The sequence below is a fragment of the Hibiscus syriacus genome, unplaced genomic scaffold (assembly GCF_006381635.1).
Source record: "Hibiscus syriacus cultivar Baekdansim isolate YM2019G1 unplaced genomic scaffold, ASM638163v2 tig00002338_pilon, whole genome shotgun sequence".
NCBI classification, from domain to species: Eukaryota; Viridiplantae; Streptophyta; class Magnoliopsida; order Malvales; family Malvaceae; genus Hibiscus; species Hibiscus syriacus.
The window spans coordinates 1,852,896-1,868,834 of NW_024061926.1; the positions used below are offsets into that span (position 1 = coordinate 1,852,896).

At 34.6% G+C, this 15,939-nt stretch overlaps 1 protein-coding gene across 1 annotated transcript; it reads right to left on the reverse strand.

The window, feature by feature from the left end:
- Nucleotides 1-5,179: 5,179 nt before the first annotated feature.
- Nucleotides 5,180-5,617, reverse strand: LOC120144948 (secreted RxLR effector protein 161-like). The gene has a single exon (XM_039158881.1). The coding sequence runs from the start codon at nucleotides 5,615-5,617 to the stop codon at nucleotides 5,180-5,182; it is 438 nt and encodes a 145-aa protein (XP_039014812.1).
- Between the last annotated feature and the right edge of the window lie 10,322 nt (nucleotides 5,618-15,939).

Consider the following 15,939-nt stretch of genomic DNA (forward strand, 5'->3'; position numbering starts at 1 on the left):
TGCACCCCTAGTAGCAGCCTCTCAACTTTGTCCCCACAACCCATGTGATTCTCTCCTCTTTTGAAAACTCCATTTAACTTGAATTATGTGTTTAATATCTAAACTATAAGTCATGTTTCGTTTTAGTATCTAAACTTTTATTTGTTTTAAAATCTTACTTTTTGTTTTGTTTTTGGTACCTTAGTGCAATTGTTACATCATGACATTTTTTATAGGTAAATTATGTTATTCATCACTCAATTATCTTCTCACTCTTATGTTAGTCATTGAAGTTTAATTTTTTTTAATTAATTAATTAATTTCGAAGTACTCATAATTTAATCACTCTAACTTTCAAATTTACTTTTTTATTTTAATTATATATTAATAAAATAAAAAAAATCATGTCACAAAAATTACTAATAAACTAAATTAGAGTGATTCAAACATGAGCAATTTGGAAGTTGAGTAGTTAAATTAAAATTTTTTAAACTTTAATGATCAAAATAGGAGTGAGAAGATAATTAAGTGATGAATGATGTAATTTACCCATAAAAATGACGCGCACAACAGTTCGTTAAGTTTTTAACGACGGGATACTAAAATAAAACAAAAAGTAAATGATAGGTATAGTTTTGAAACAAATGAAAGTTTAGGTATCTACACTCTTTTCATTTAAGTGTCGAAACTCTACTTTTTTTTTCCATTTAGGTGTCTACACTCTTTTCATTTAAGTGATTACACTCTTTTCATTTAAGTGCCTACACTCTTGTTGGTTAATATAGGTGTTTGATGTTATAAACATTATTATTTTAAGTGTTCCGATCGGAACGATCGTTGAAAAACCCTATTAAGTAATACATGTCCTGTTTAGAAATTTCTATTTTTAAAATTAATAATAAATATATATATGAAACCAAAATTTTTGGAAATCTTAAAAGAACTCTAAAATCTTTAATCTCAATCTTATTGTTGCCGACCATCTTTGGTTGTCGTTGTACCCGTTGAATTGCCAACCATCTGTTGTTGACCACCTAATGACTTACAATCGTCTTTGTTGCCGAACCAAACCCCTAAATTCTAAAATTCCCAATACTCAAATCTCTAGCGATAATCTCTAAATTTTAAAATTACTTCCGATAAGCCTAAGTTTCTCATTCTTCCACCATTCGTGGATGCTGAAAACAAAATTGGACAAAATATGATTAATTTCTCCACCATTCGTGGATACAAAGAGCAAAAATAGGGTAAGAAAAGCCGCAGAAACTCAACAAGGAAAGTTGTGTTGCAAAAATGATTTGTTTTTTTTTTTAATTTTAGAAATTTTTTGAATCCTTTTGGAAAATAATAATAATTTTAAGTATTTTTTAAAATAAAATTTCAAAAATTTATAAACTTGCCATGTGTCGCATTTTAAGTGGTTGATATTTTTTAACGATCGTTACGACATAAGCACTTAAAATGATAACATTTATAACGTTAGACACTTGGATTGATCGAAAAAAAAGTTTAGGCACCTAAATAAAAAATGTATAATTTGGACAACTCTTTTTATAATAAGCCTTAACTTAATTAGCCCTCTCTCCAATATATCCCATACTTTTTCCCTAATCCTCAAAACCCCACTTTTCACCCTGTTTGGAAATTCTAGATATCAAAAAGTTAAAAAAAAAAAAAACGAATGTTTTATTATCGAGAACAAGTCACCACTACGTAAAGCTCCAATGCTTCTCCATGGAGTTGAAGCAACGATCCATGGTGTTGGATCGTACGACCAAGGTAGTGAATCTCTTCTCCATGCCCGAGTGCAAGGAAATTGAGCAAACTGGTACAAACAGTCGTCATAAAGCAAATCTTGAAATGATGTTCCGGCATAGGAAAGACACAACAACAACAAGGCTACGACGATGATGAACAAGGAGGACTCCCTATGGACGTGTCGAGAGGTCACATCGTCGTCTACATTAGCCTGAACAGAAGCAAATATATTGTACCCATATCATTCTTGACCTGAACTGAGTTCCATAGCTTGCTCCACTGAGCAGAGGAAGTGTTCGGGTTTGATCATGACATGGGACTCAACATCCCTTATGAAGAAGTTGTTTTCCGGTCTTTAACATCCATGCTCAAATACTACAAATGTGTTTGAGTTTTTATTGTCAGAAACTTTTGAAAAAATGCTACTTATAATTACCTCTAGATTAATAAAAAAAGTCAAAAAAATGGTTATAGATGGAGTGATTAAAGTATGTCAAATTTAAATGTTGTTTGTACGTTTTTTAAGTAATGTTTTTAGTTCTTTTATATAAGATTATATGAAAATATGATGAAATGTTTTTTTATAAATAATATTTATTATAGTTTAAAATAAATATAATTTGATCATTTTATAAATAAATTGGTGTCGAGTTAATTTGTCGTATTAAATTTGGGTGTTGAAACTATATTTTGACAATTTAAAAGAAAAAATCCTTGAAAATGTACACGTTTTAATATTTGAGAAACACAATGATTTTTATATTGAAGTCATTGATTATTTTAGACTAGTTGTGATTAATCATATATAAAATCATTTTTTAATTAAAAGTCTTTTTAAAAAGATAGTTTTAAAAATATTTATTTTTAATCAAAGTAAAAAAAAAAATAGATTTAAGAGTAAATTATAGAAAAGTTAAAGTATATGATGACACTTAAAACATATGCTTCGTTAATTACGTACTGTCTTAATTTTCTTAAGTTACAAATTAGTTTTTAATTTTATTTTGTGATTTCTGATGACACAAACTTATTTATTTTTTTTACTTTGTTTTTTGTAGGATTTATCTTAGATTAGGATAGTTCTGGGTAGTGGTCGTGTTTGGGTGCTTTTGGGGCTTGGTTGCCATTACGGTTTCACATAGTAGATTGTAATGGGTGGCGATGCTTAGGTTTAAGTGGAGTGGTATTTGTTGGGGAATAAATTCGAAAAAAGGTGTTTATAAGGATGGACTTTGATTTTTTTTACTTTTGTTTTTGATTTTACTTCTAGTGTCATCAACCCTAAATCCATACATTTAAGGGTTATTTAGAGGGTTTTGAGATGATTGTGGCTTGGTAGTATGCATTTTGGTTTATAGGTGAGGGATGTTGAGGTGAATGGTTTAGGGTTTTGATATTACTTTTTGAAAAGTGATTTAAAAAAGTATTTTTTTAAAATATTTTTTAAAAGTGTAGTTTAAAATTTAACTATTTGAGATTACTGTTAAAAATGATTTTGAAAAGATAAAATATTCATTTTAGACATTATGTTGTAAGTTGAAAATATAGATTTGAGGATAAAAAATAATTTTACTCCAAAAATGATTTTCCACAACAAAAGTTAGAAATTTAAGCTATTGAGGTTAGGTTAAAACCACTTTTCCAACCATGATTTTAAATCAATTTTTGGATGTTTAGCATTTTTTACGGGGCCAAAAATCATTTTTTCCATTGCCAAAAGCATTCCTAAACTGACTGTCAAACTTTCAGTTTTTTTCCTCTTCATACAATTATCATCTGTTGATAGCTTGGGAGCTTGTGGTAAACATAGTCCATAGTACCTCTAGTGCATAGGCATGGGAGCCTTGAATTTTTTGGGCTCATTCTAGTTTTATTTGAAGTAAAAGGTCCTTCAATTTTTTTTGAAAGATAAACGAGTCTCATTAAAAAGCCCTTTCATAATCAATATAGAAACAAAGATCCAATATCGAAAAGCGAAAGGAGGAAAAGAGTACCAGAAATTAATATTATTAACCAAACTTGGATAAGGCATTTCATACGGCTTGGGAAAACAAAATGATAGAAACACATAAAATAAATATATCCTAAATTAGCAGCCCCTAGAAGAAATGACATTAAGGCAATCTGATGCCTTTTCCACCAAAGAGTAAAGTCGGCAGACACAAGTTAAATGAAAATAGAGAAATCATCCACCTTTCAGATGCTTCATCCAATCCCTCTTTTAGATAAAGAATCAACCTCAATGTTGTTAGCCCTTGGGATATGTCGAATAGACAACCAACCCCCTGAGATAAATTTAGATATGCATAGAATCTCAGAGAGATAAAGAGAAAGAGTCCTGACAGGGTTCAAAATTCAATCGAATACAATTTTTTAGCCATTCTCAATAATAAGACTAAATTTCTCATACCATTCCGATGCAATGAAGGTGTTAATCCCGAATTTGATAGTAAGAATCTCCATCAATACTGCATACCCTGAGCTGACACAATGGAAAAATGAGAAAAGATTGACTTGATTTATCTTGAAGAAGGCCACCAACCCCACCTAAGTTCTTTTTCATTGTATGCATCATCAACGTTCCTTTTCAACCAGTCGAGGGGGAGGACACCAAGCATTTGGAGTCGAAGGAGGACAAATATTAAAAATGGAACCATCAACTCTAACAAGAACAAGAATGAAATCATCCATGAAAACTACATCTTATAGGGATTTATTCAAACACCAACACACAAATCTATACTTAATAATGAAGATCAGTGGAGAAAAATCCAACTCCTTCCCCCTAAAGGTGATATCGTTCCTAAAATGCCAGATAAACCAAATAATCGCGAAAGGGAGAACTTTCTTTAGAGAAAAATTTAGAGTATACAACCCTAACCTTACTAATATTGGACCCAAACAAGTAACCAAATTACTTGTTATAAACCCACAATAAAAGTCACTACAACACTTTCAAAAGACCACTCAAATTTGAAGAGAAATAAACACTCAATAGAAAGCTCACAACTTATACTCAAGACACTACACTCAAATTTTTTGGATGAATGCATAACTCAAATGCAAGGGGGTATTTATAGTCCTCACAATATAACCTACACCATACAAATATTAAATTGAGAAATATTCCTAGCCATACATTATTATCACCTACTCCACCTACTCCATTAATATGAGATAAGAAATGACATCTTCACCTAACTTAATTGATGTTAACAATGACATTAAATTAAGTTGTTTACATCAATTAAGTTGGGTGTGGGCTAATATTGATTTCTTCAACACTCACTCTCAATGTTAGCCCCCATTATTTGAATCACGCCAAGCTAGCGATGGAAATATTCAAACTTTCCAACGCTCAAGCTTTTTGTAAACAAGTCCACAATTTGTTCATATGTCTTGACTTACCTCGTCTCAATCTCTTCTTGCAGAACTTTTTCCCTTACAAAGTGATAATGCACTTCCACATGTTTAGTTCTTGCATGAAAACAGGATTCTCCGCTAGCCGAATTGTCGATTGGTTGTCACAGTACAACATAACTGCATAATCTACTGATTGATGTAGATCATTCATTAGTTGTATCATCCATGTGCTTTCTTGAGCTTCCATTGTTGCTGCTCGGTACTCTGCTTTCGTAATTGATAAGAACACAGTTGGTTGTCTCTTGCTACACCAAGAGATCGTTCCAGATCCAAGGGTAAACATATACCCAGTAGTTAATCTGCAAGTATCGTGATCTCCTACATAGTCAGCATCACAGTAGCCAACTAGTTTGCAATTTCCACCTTTCTTGTATAAAAGACCATAGTCTATTGTACTCTTCACATATCTAAGTACTCGTTGAACCACTTCTAAATGAGACTTCTTCGAATTTTTCATGTATCGACTCATCACACCAACGACATAACAAATGTCAGGTCGAGTCAAGGTTAAGTAGATCAGACTACCTACCAATTATCGATACATTGTCGCATTTTCTAAATATTTTTCTTCATGTGCACACATAAATATTCCTTTGTGTGTGCGGTCAACCTCTAAACCAAGGAAGTACTTCAGTCGTCCAAGTTCCTTCATCTAGAAATGAACTGATAAATTCTCATTCGTCCGAAGAATTTCTGCCTCATCATCACCGGTTATGATTAAGTCATCCACGTACACTAGAACGATAGCTAGTTTACCTTCATTGGATTTGACAAACAAGCTAGAATCTGCAGGTGTTACTAAATAACCACTTTTCGTTAGAAATTCAACAATCTTACCATACCACGCCCTAGGTGCTTGTTTCAATATATAGAGTGCTTTTTGTAGCTTACACGCATATTCAGGATGATCTTGATTCTGAAAACCCATTGGTTGGGTCATGTAGATCTCTCGAGCTAGCTCTCCATGGAGAAAAATATTCTTCACATCCATCTGCCACAAATTCCAGTCTTTGTTCGTTGTAAGTGCAAGTAGGACTCGTACGGTTGTAAGTTTGCCACTGGACTAAATGTTTCATCATAGTCTAGTCCATACTGTTGAGAGAAACCATGAGCTACCAATCGTTCCTTGTACCTCTCGATTGACCCATCTAAACGACGCTTTATCTTGTAAACCCATTTGCAAGATATGAGTTTCACATTTTTTATCTTTGTCACAAGATCACAAGTTTGATTTTGCTGAAGTGTATCGATCTCTTCTTTCATAGCTGTCATCCACTAAGAACTCTGTGATGCTTCTTCGAACGTCTCATGATCTGTTTCTTCTTCAATTATGGCTGCATTGTCATATTTGGGATTTGGCCTTCGTATTCTTGTTGACCTTTGACGTTGAGATTATGAAATTGATTATTCTGTTTCACTAGGCCCACCTTCTTTGTTTGGTTGTTGATACACACCAGTTTGCCAAGGATTCTGAGTCACTCTTTGTTCAACATCATCATCATTTATATCTCCTGATTCATCTGAACTTGTTTGGAGTTGAACACTATGCTCCCCCATCTTTTGTTATAGATTGTCTCCAAATTCTCTCGAATCTGGCAACACCTCCTTTGAGGACCACCAGGAAGATGCTTCATCAAATACCACATTTTATGTTGTGTACCATCTTTCACTCATTGGATCACAACATTTCCACCATTTTCTCTGGCTGTCGTATCCCACAAAGATACATCTAACAACTTTCTTGTCAAACTTGATCCGTAAATGATCAGGAACAAACACATAACATACATATCCAAATACTCAAAAGTAGCTAACTGTAGGTTTCATGTTCCATAGTTTCTCAAAGGGTGAAACAAATTCTAACCTTGGTTGAGGAAGTCTGTTGATCACAAAGGCTGCAGTCCTCATTGCTTCATCCCAAAACCTTCCAGGTACGTTCTTTGTATGTAGCATACTTCGACAAATTTATGCAAGATGCTAATTTTTTCTTTCCACTACACCATTCTGTTATGGCGTGTTAGAACAAGTGTACTGATGACGTATTCAACATTCCCTTAGGTATTGGGAGAACTCGTTTGAGCTATATTCTCCTCCATTGTCTGTGTTCAAGCAACATATCTTCTTTCCCACTTCTCCTTCAGCTAACTCTCTGAACTCTTTAAACTTTGAGAATGTGTCAGATTTTTCTTTCATAAAAAAACCCACATATACCTGGAGAAGTCATCAATGAATGTTACCATGTACCGTATACCACTAATTGACTGTTGCTTAATCGGTCTGAACACATCAGAGTGAACCAACTCCAATGGTTCTTTTGGTTTAAACTTTGACTCGTCATATGGTAATTGGTGTGCTTTACCATACTGGCATTCCGTACAGACCGTGTTTGTTCTCACGTCTAGTTTAGTAAGCCCCTTAAGCATTGACTTCTTCACCATCACATTTAGCTTGAAATAGCTAGCGTGACCTAACCACATGTGCCATAGATCTGATGTCTCATTTTTCCTTGTACTGTCTACATATGCAGACTCTGCTGACATCATGTAGATTGACTCAAAACATCGTCCCTCCATTATTGGTGTTTCTGAGATTTTGAGGTCACAATAAACCTTCACGTCTTGGGGACCAAATAAGACATAATGACCTGATGATGTCAATTGAGCTACAAATAGAAAATTTTTCTTCATTCCTGGGACATGGTAAACATCTGGTTAGAATTATATCGAGGCGTAACTATCATCTTACCGATGTGAGTTATCGGTAATCTTAAGTTGTCAGCTGTCACCACCATACGACCTCCCTTGTACTCAAATAGGTTTTGCAACTTCTTTTTGTCACCCGTCATATGATTTGAGCAGCTTGAATCTATGATCCAATCATTCTCATAGTCAATTTGTTCTGGTGTTGTTACAGTGAGAGCTAATTCTTCTTCCTCCATAGCGAATAACGCTTCAGCATCCCAACCATCTTCACTATTCTCCTTGGAGCTGGAAGAAGCAGTATTACTTTCAACATGTTTTTTCTTGGTCTAACAGTCTTTCTACTATTACTGCGATTCTTGGAAGCTCCCCTTGAATGAGAGCCTCCCTTTCCTTGGTAACTTTTCACCTTATCACCATTCTTTTTAGATCCACTGCCAGTATACCGCTTGAAAGTGCCTCTACTTTTGCTGGTGTAGAGCGCTTCCTCTTCACCCTTCAGCGAGACTCCTCCCATTTGCTTGGCCATGGCTTCTTGATCTGCAAGCAAATTTTCAAACTCAACAAGCGATGGTTGTGTTGGCCATCCCTGTACAGCGACAACAAACCCTCGATATTCGGGTCTCAAACCATGGATAATTATTCTCTTTATCCTGGTTTCCCCAATAGGAGCTGTCGTATCTAACTCTGAAATCTCACGGCATATCATCTTTACCTTGTGAAAATATTGTGCAATCGTCATCGCGTTGCGCCATCGATAGTAACTCATACTCAAGAAGTTGCAATCTTGTATCATTATTCTTTGAAAAGAGTGTAACAAAAGTGTCCCATACTTCATTTGGTGGTTTAGCATCTCGGATGTGCTCCAACATTTCTTCTTCAATTGTAGTCTTTAAAGAAAACATCGCTTTGTCTGCTTTAATTTTCCACTTTCGCAAGATGCCATTGGCATCTTCATCCGCCGGTTGTGTAATTTCACCACCACCGATAACCTCCCAAAGGTCCTGACCTCGTAAGTATGACTCCATACATGTTTCCCACGTATTGTAGTTTTTGTTGTTGAGCTTCTTGATTCCTTCAACCACTTGAAGGTTACCCATCTTAACGGTAAGACTTTGACTACACCGAACAAGCTTGAGTAACAAACGTGCAGAGTACTAAATTACTCTAAACACAAAGAAACTCCACAAGGTTTGTAATAACCCCTACAATAATATCAATAAATCTTTTCTGATGTGGAAGATTAGTTAAAACCGCAACCACAGAGCATACTCAAAATTTCAAGAGACCTTAAAACGTGGCCCTGATATCAATTGTAGAGAAAATTTAGAGTATAAAACCCTAACCTTACTAATATTTGACCCAAACAAGTAACCAAATTACTTTTATTATACCCACAATAAAAGTCACTACAACACTTTCAAAAGACCACTCAAATTTGAAGAGAAATAAACACTCAATAGAAAGCTCACAACTTATACTCAAGACACTACACTCAAATTTTTTGGATGAATGCATAACTCAAATGCAAGGGGGTATTTATAGTCCTCACCATACAACCTACACCATACAAATATTAAATTGAGAAATATTCCTAGCCATACATTATTATCACCTACTCCACATACTCCATTAATATGAGATAAGCAATGATATCAAATTAAGTTGGGCATGGGCTAATATTGATTTCTCCCCTATGATAAGAAGAATGACTCTGGGTCCTGAGGGGAGACCATGAAGATATTCCAAAGTGCAGAAAAATGATTCACAATGCAGAAAAGGTCCTTATATTTAAAGCAATAGGATTTTTATAAAATGTTTTTCTCATTCACATATGAGGAGATATGACTTTGAGAAAATTATTCGCATATTACACCCCTAACCTAACTTAAACAAAAATTAAGTCAATGATGTCACTTAACTGATCAAAGATTAAATTTAATGAATTTAAACCTACAACGAGGAAATATTTGTACATTTCTAATTCAAAGACTAAATTTCAACACATCAATTATAAGGGTTACAATGCCATATAAAATCATCAAAAGGGGAAAAAAATAAACAAGTACTAAAATTTGGGACATATAATTTCAAAATGAATTGTACAATCTTGAGATTAGACCTTTGATATTTGAAAATAGTATATGATATCGATACCCAAAAATCCTACTAGAATCTGATATTAAAATTAGGATGTTGAGTTTTGAAAATCATACTTCTTAAATAAAAAATTATACTTAAGTCTCAAGATAAAACTAAACTCATGCTTAAAACATGCAAACACAAATCATATAAAAAGACTAATCTCTGTGGGATTCAATATTGTCATTACATTGTTCATCGCAATCATTATACAATTTGTGACACTTTGTTGTACCGTAATTCAATTAGTAAACACTAATCTCTCTGAGATTTGACACTCGACGCATTATTTTGCATCCACTCTATTACTTGATACAATAGTGTATGCTTGCACTTATTATCATTACATCATTTGTAGCATCTGTAGTCCTATCAAGAAGGAGTAGATGAACTTGTAGCTATAGATGACGAGTTTTCTTAAACTCTTAAGGAGCCCAATCCGAAGAGCTTGAATGATCCTATTTGAGAAGACATTGAATTTATTTATTAAAGCGATTGAGTATTTATTCTTAATGATTTCTTATCCCATAGTTTGAGTGGTTCATTTAAGATGAACTTGAAGAAATTCACCTCATTTATTGTGAGGTCGAGCAGTAGTAAAATCTTTTAATTATTTTATAGTCCATATTTGGGTGGTTTATGTTGAGATAAACCTGATAAAATAACCCACGTAAGTGAGAAGGGCTAGTCACCTTCTATGAAAATATTGGGTCATTTTTCTAGTACATTTACTAGAATCCTGATGAAAGCTAGCTATATGTATACATTCGTATATAAATATTTTTGTTGACACATCAAGGACTTTGATGGATTAAGGGGTTAGTTTTTGTGTTACGAGTTCAACTTAATCTTAGAAAGTTCAAGATTCGGTCACTTATCTAAGAGAAGAATTACATTATCATCGCTAACCACTAGTTTCAGATACATTCACCAGTGCTTAAGCAACTAATCTTACTATTGCTCTTCTCACATTATAAACTCAAGGCTATCTTCATTTCATCTTTTTTTATTGACCTCTCGGTTCCTCAAGGTTTTACCTTGACTAATTCAGACCGACCCATTTTATACATTTGACTTTGGTGGGTGAGTCTTTCGGCAGAGATTTTCTACATACACAAGGACTCAAACTCGAGACTTGCTTAAGTGATATAAGCTGCTTACAACTTGAATCAACCCCCGTTAGTTCACTTATTTCATATTTGATGCTAAGAAAAAATAAGGGCAAATTACACGAATGCTCACTAAAGTTTGAGTAAGTTTTCTTTTTTTCCACTAAACTTTCAAAAGTTACAAATTAGTCACTAACATTATCGATTTGTAATAAAATGATAACTCGAACTTAGCAACCGTTAATCTAGATGATGGAATGCCAAGTTAGATTGTTAAGCGCTTACCTAACCCATTGACAGCTTACCTGGTACGTTAACTGATCACCAATTAATGGAAATTTTTGACCTTTTATGAAAACTGCTTCTTCTTCCCCTTCCCCCTTCTTCTACACCAAATCCCAACTCAATTCCAGTTTCAAACCAACCTACCTATTTATAACTCCATAAAAAGGCTATTTTAAAGTCTTTTTCACTTAAGTTATTGTTTGTCTAAGGGTTTATATAGGTCATTTTAGGTGCATGTAGTTGCATTTGTGGTGGTTGTGTTTTTCTGTGGAATTTTACTTTGTTAAGGTGATATATGATGGGAAAGGTGTAGATGGTTATTGATGTGCAGGTAACAAGGAGCATAGGGTGAGCTGAGAAAAATGTCGTTAGTGAAAAATGTCCTTGGCATTCCTGGTGCAGAAAAGATAAAAATATATTTTCATAAGATGACATTTGTCTGTTAAGCACATACTTGCCTGTTGTTCATAATTACCTGAATGGGGTTTATTTCCACCTATGGAGTAAAACATTACGCACAAGGAATGCATTTGGAGGTATGATGGGTGTTTTGAGTGAAACAATCTCCCAAGAATATCCTTAGATTTTTATTTAAAGGACACCACATAAAAGAGAGAGGGATGATCCATCATCTTCTCCATAGCTCTTCTTTCATTCCATTAACGCAACACCACTTTTTTCTTATTCTTTCTCCTATCCATTTTTAGTGGTGTTACTCTATTGATGAATCTTGAGGGAGTGGCATAGCATCCAAGAGGAGCTCACGTTATAGTTGTTCATGGTGGCTTCAAGAAAGTGCTGACCGTTCACACCTAGTTCTTTCTTCTCCAACATTTTCTCCATTTTAAGCTTAAAACTTTGATTAGGTTGTAGGAACGAATGAACGATTTGGTTTACTCCATGGTTTTTTTGAGCCCTACCATGAACTAAGTTATATTTGGTGGGGTTCATTTGATGGATGCTTGAAACTTTATTTTAATGGTTGATGAATGTTTATCTTTTGTTTTTACTTGTTTTTTTTATGTGTGCTTCATCTTCTAAGATCGTAGGAGGCATGAGAGTGTCCATTTCTTAGATGAAGGCTAGATGTTTGAGAGAAATCTAGTTACTAATTCTTAAGAACTTGAGAGAAACTTAAGTATGATTAACATAAGCAATGGGGTATAGTTAATCACTATAGCCTAATCTCTTAGTACTTGAGAGAGACAAAGCTAGGATTTCAAATGACTAAGAGGGGTAATGCTTCTTCAATAGTGTCGGTTACCATAGTTAAGACTGATAGGCGATGCTGTGGTATTCTATTATGTTAGGATCTTAAACTGGAGATAGCGAGAACAGTTTTAGCAAAATCCGTCGAACAAGTAAAGCATTAGAAGAGTAGATCAACTAGAAAGTTAAGTTTTCATCTCCTTAAGTGACTCCCCACCATTAATTCCCGAAATAGTTTCCAGTGTGAGGATTATCAAGCTATTCCATTTGTTTACTATTTTCACCATTTTACATTGCCTTGGCATTTTTATCAATTCACATTATAAAATGTTCTCTTCCAACGACACAGTCATATTCCTTCTCTATTGTTTTATTCACCCTCACATCTCCATTACCGAAGCAACATCAGTGTATATATCATTTCTATACTTAACTAATCTAGTATAGTGATGTGGTCAAACTTATAAATTCCACAAATCCCAGAGGATGATACTCACTTATCATTATATTACTTATTGCGATTTTGTATACTTGCACATCATTTGTGTATAATTTTATAGTACTAACAACACGCAACAAGTTTTTGTCATTGTTGTCAGGGATTGACAACGTGAAGTTAATTAGTTTGTCATAGCATTTTATTTTGCTTCTTTATTTTTGTATAATTTACTTGATATTTTACTTTATTATTTTTCAGGCTTACTTGGTGTGTGACCAGAAAACATTCTAACGAACCATTAGAACCAATTGAACCTGAGATTGAGATACTTTTTAGGAAAAAGAGATGTGCTTAAGGAAATTTGTATCAAGTTGGGAACAAAGGCATTAGTCAAGAGGAAATCGATCATAATATCGAGGTTTTCCATAAAATTGGGCTTGCTGATAGGCCTCGTGCTATTTGTAACCATTTGAATCTTATGCTGGATGATTTGAATACTGGAATTATGGCACCCAAAAATCAAGTAACCCATTTTGAGCTCAAACCTGTGATGTTTAATATGTTGAATTCTATAGGGCAATTTGGGGGCATGCCAATTAAGGATGTAATGCATCACATTCAAAACTTTTTAGAGGTTTGTGATTCTTTTTATAAACAAGGAGTGCATGAGGATGTGTTGAAATTAAAGCTATTTCCATACTCTTTACATGATCGAGTGAGGGCTTGGTTGAGTGGTGTTCCATCTGGTTTAATAGAATCATGGGCAGATCTTTGTAAAGTTTTTCTATTGCACTATAACCCGCCAAATATGAACACTCAGCTAAGGAATGACATAGTATCTTTTCACTAAGGCAATGACGAATCTATGTATGAATGTTGGGGTAGTTACAAAAGTTTGCTTCGAAAATGTTTTAATCATGGTTTTCAAGACTGGACTCAAGTAGTTATGTGTTATAATAAAGTCAATGCCCACATAAGGATGATGCTCGGTGCCTCGACAAATTGGACATTACTTGATAGATCACCTATTGAGGCATTTTCTATTTTGGATAGAATTGCCAACAATGACTATCAATTTCCTTTCTTAAGGCTTAGAACTGGGAAAAAGCACTTGGGGCATTCGAGTTAGATACCAAGAACTCTGTGTCTGCTCAACTCTCAGCTATCACTAATATGTTGAAAAAGTTTACAATGCTCTACTGAGGTAAAGGCAGCTAGTTCGACATGTCTATTATGCCATGGCAATCATCACAAGAACGACTTCCCGACTAATCATGAGTCTATTAACTATGTAGGAAATTTCAATCGAGGCAATAACAATCCCTACTCTAACACCTAAAATCCAAGGTGGCGCCAACACCCTAATTTCTCATAAGGTAATCAAAGAGCCCCTAATACTGGTCAACCTACTCGTCAGTAAAATTATACTGAATTTCAAGGCTACCAAAACACTATGCCATTACATAATGCCAACAAGGGAGCCTCATCTTCAGCAAACACTAGTTCTTTAGAGGCCACGATTCAAGATTTCTTATCTACCATGAAGACAATGTTGCAAGTCCACACTAATTCAATTAATAATCAAGGAGCTTTGCTTCATACTCAATGCACCTTACTTCAAAGCCACAACTCTTGTTTGAGAGGTTTGGAAGATATATTTGGTTAGATTGACGCGGTATTGCAAGAGCATCAATAAGGACGATTTCCAAGTGACACTGAAGTCGCTAAATCTCATGGAAAAAATAATGCAATGTATTAACTCTTAGGAGTGGAACTCAGATTAATCAACAAGTTAAGTTTGGGGGAAAACAACATGATGATTCTACCCCCACTTTTGAAAAACTTAAACTTAAATTACATGATGATATCATTACCGAGAAGGAAAAAGATGAGGGTTCTACTAGTGAACCTACCAAAACACTAAATTCTGATGCCAAGGCAAAAGGAATTCCTACTCCCGCAGTTGAGAAAGTTAGACCACACCGCCCTTCTCGCAAAAGATTGAAGAAGCACAATGATGAAATGTACCTCTCTTGGAATCCATTGAATAAATGTCGACTTATGCCAAATTTCTCAAAGAAATTTGTACCAAGAATAGGATTGAGAAGTATGAGACAGTAGCCATAACAAAAGAATATTGCTCCATATTGAGCAAGTTGCCACCAAAGCAAAATGATTTGGGCAACTTTATTATTTCATGTTCTATAGGAACTAATTTTGTTATAAAGGCACTATGCGACCTTGGTTCAAGTGTGAACTTAATGCCAAAATCTATATTCTTGAAGCTTGGTATGAGAAATGCCAGACCCACCTATGTGATTCTACAACTTGCTGATCGATCCAATGTTAGACTTCAAGGGAGAGTCGAGGATGTCATAGTGAAGGTGGATAAATTTGTGTTCCCTGGGAAATTACTTGATAAATAACCTATTGAGGCATTTTCTATTTTGGATCGAATTGCCAATAATGACTATCAGTTTCCTTCCTTAAGGATTGGAACTGAGAGAAAAACACCTAGGGAATTTGAGTTAGATACCAAGGACTCTGTGTTGCTCAACTCTCAACTATCACTAATATGTTGAAAAAATTACAACGCTCTTCTGAGCAAAGGAAGTAGAGGTAACTAGTTCAACATGTCTTTTATGCCATGACAATCATCACAAGAGCGACTGCCCGACCAATCATGAGTCTATTAACTATGTAGGCAATTTTAATCGAGGCAATAACAATCCCTACTCCAACACCTATAATCCATTGTGGCGCCAACACCCTAATTTCTCATAGGGTAATTAAGGAGCCCCTAATGCTAGTCAACCTACTTATCAGTAAAATTATATTGAATCTCAAGGTTACCAAAACACTATGCCATATCATAATGCCAACAAGGGAGGCTCAT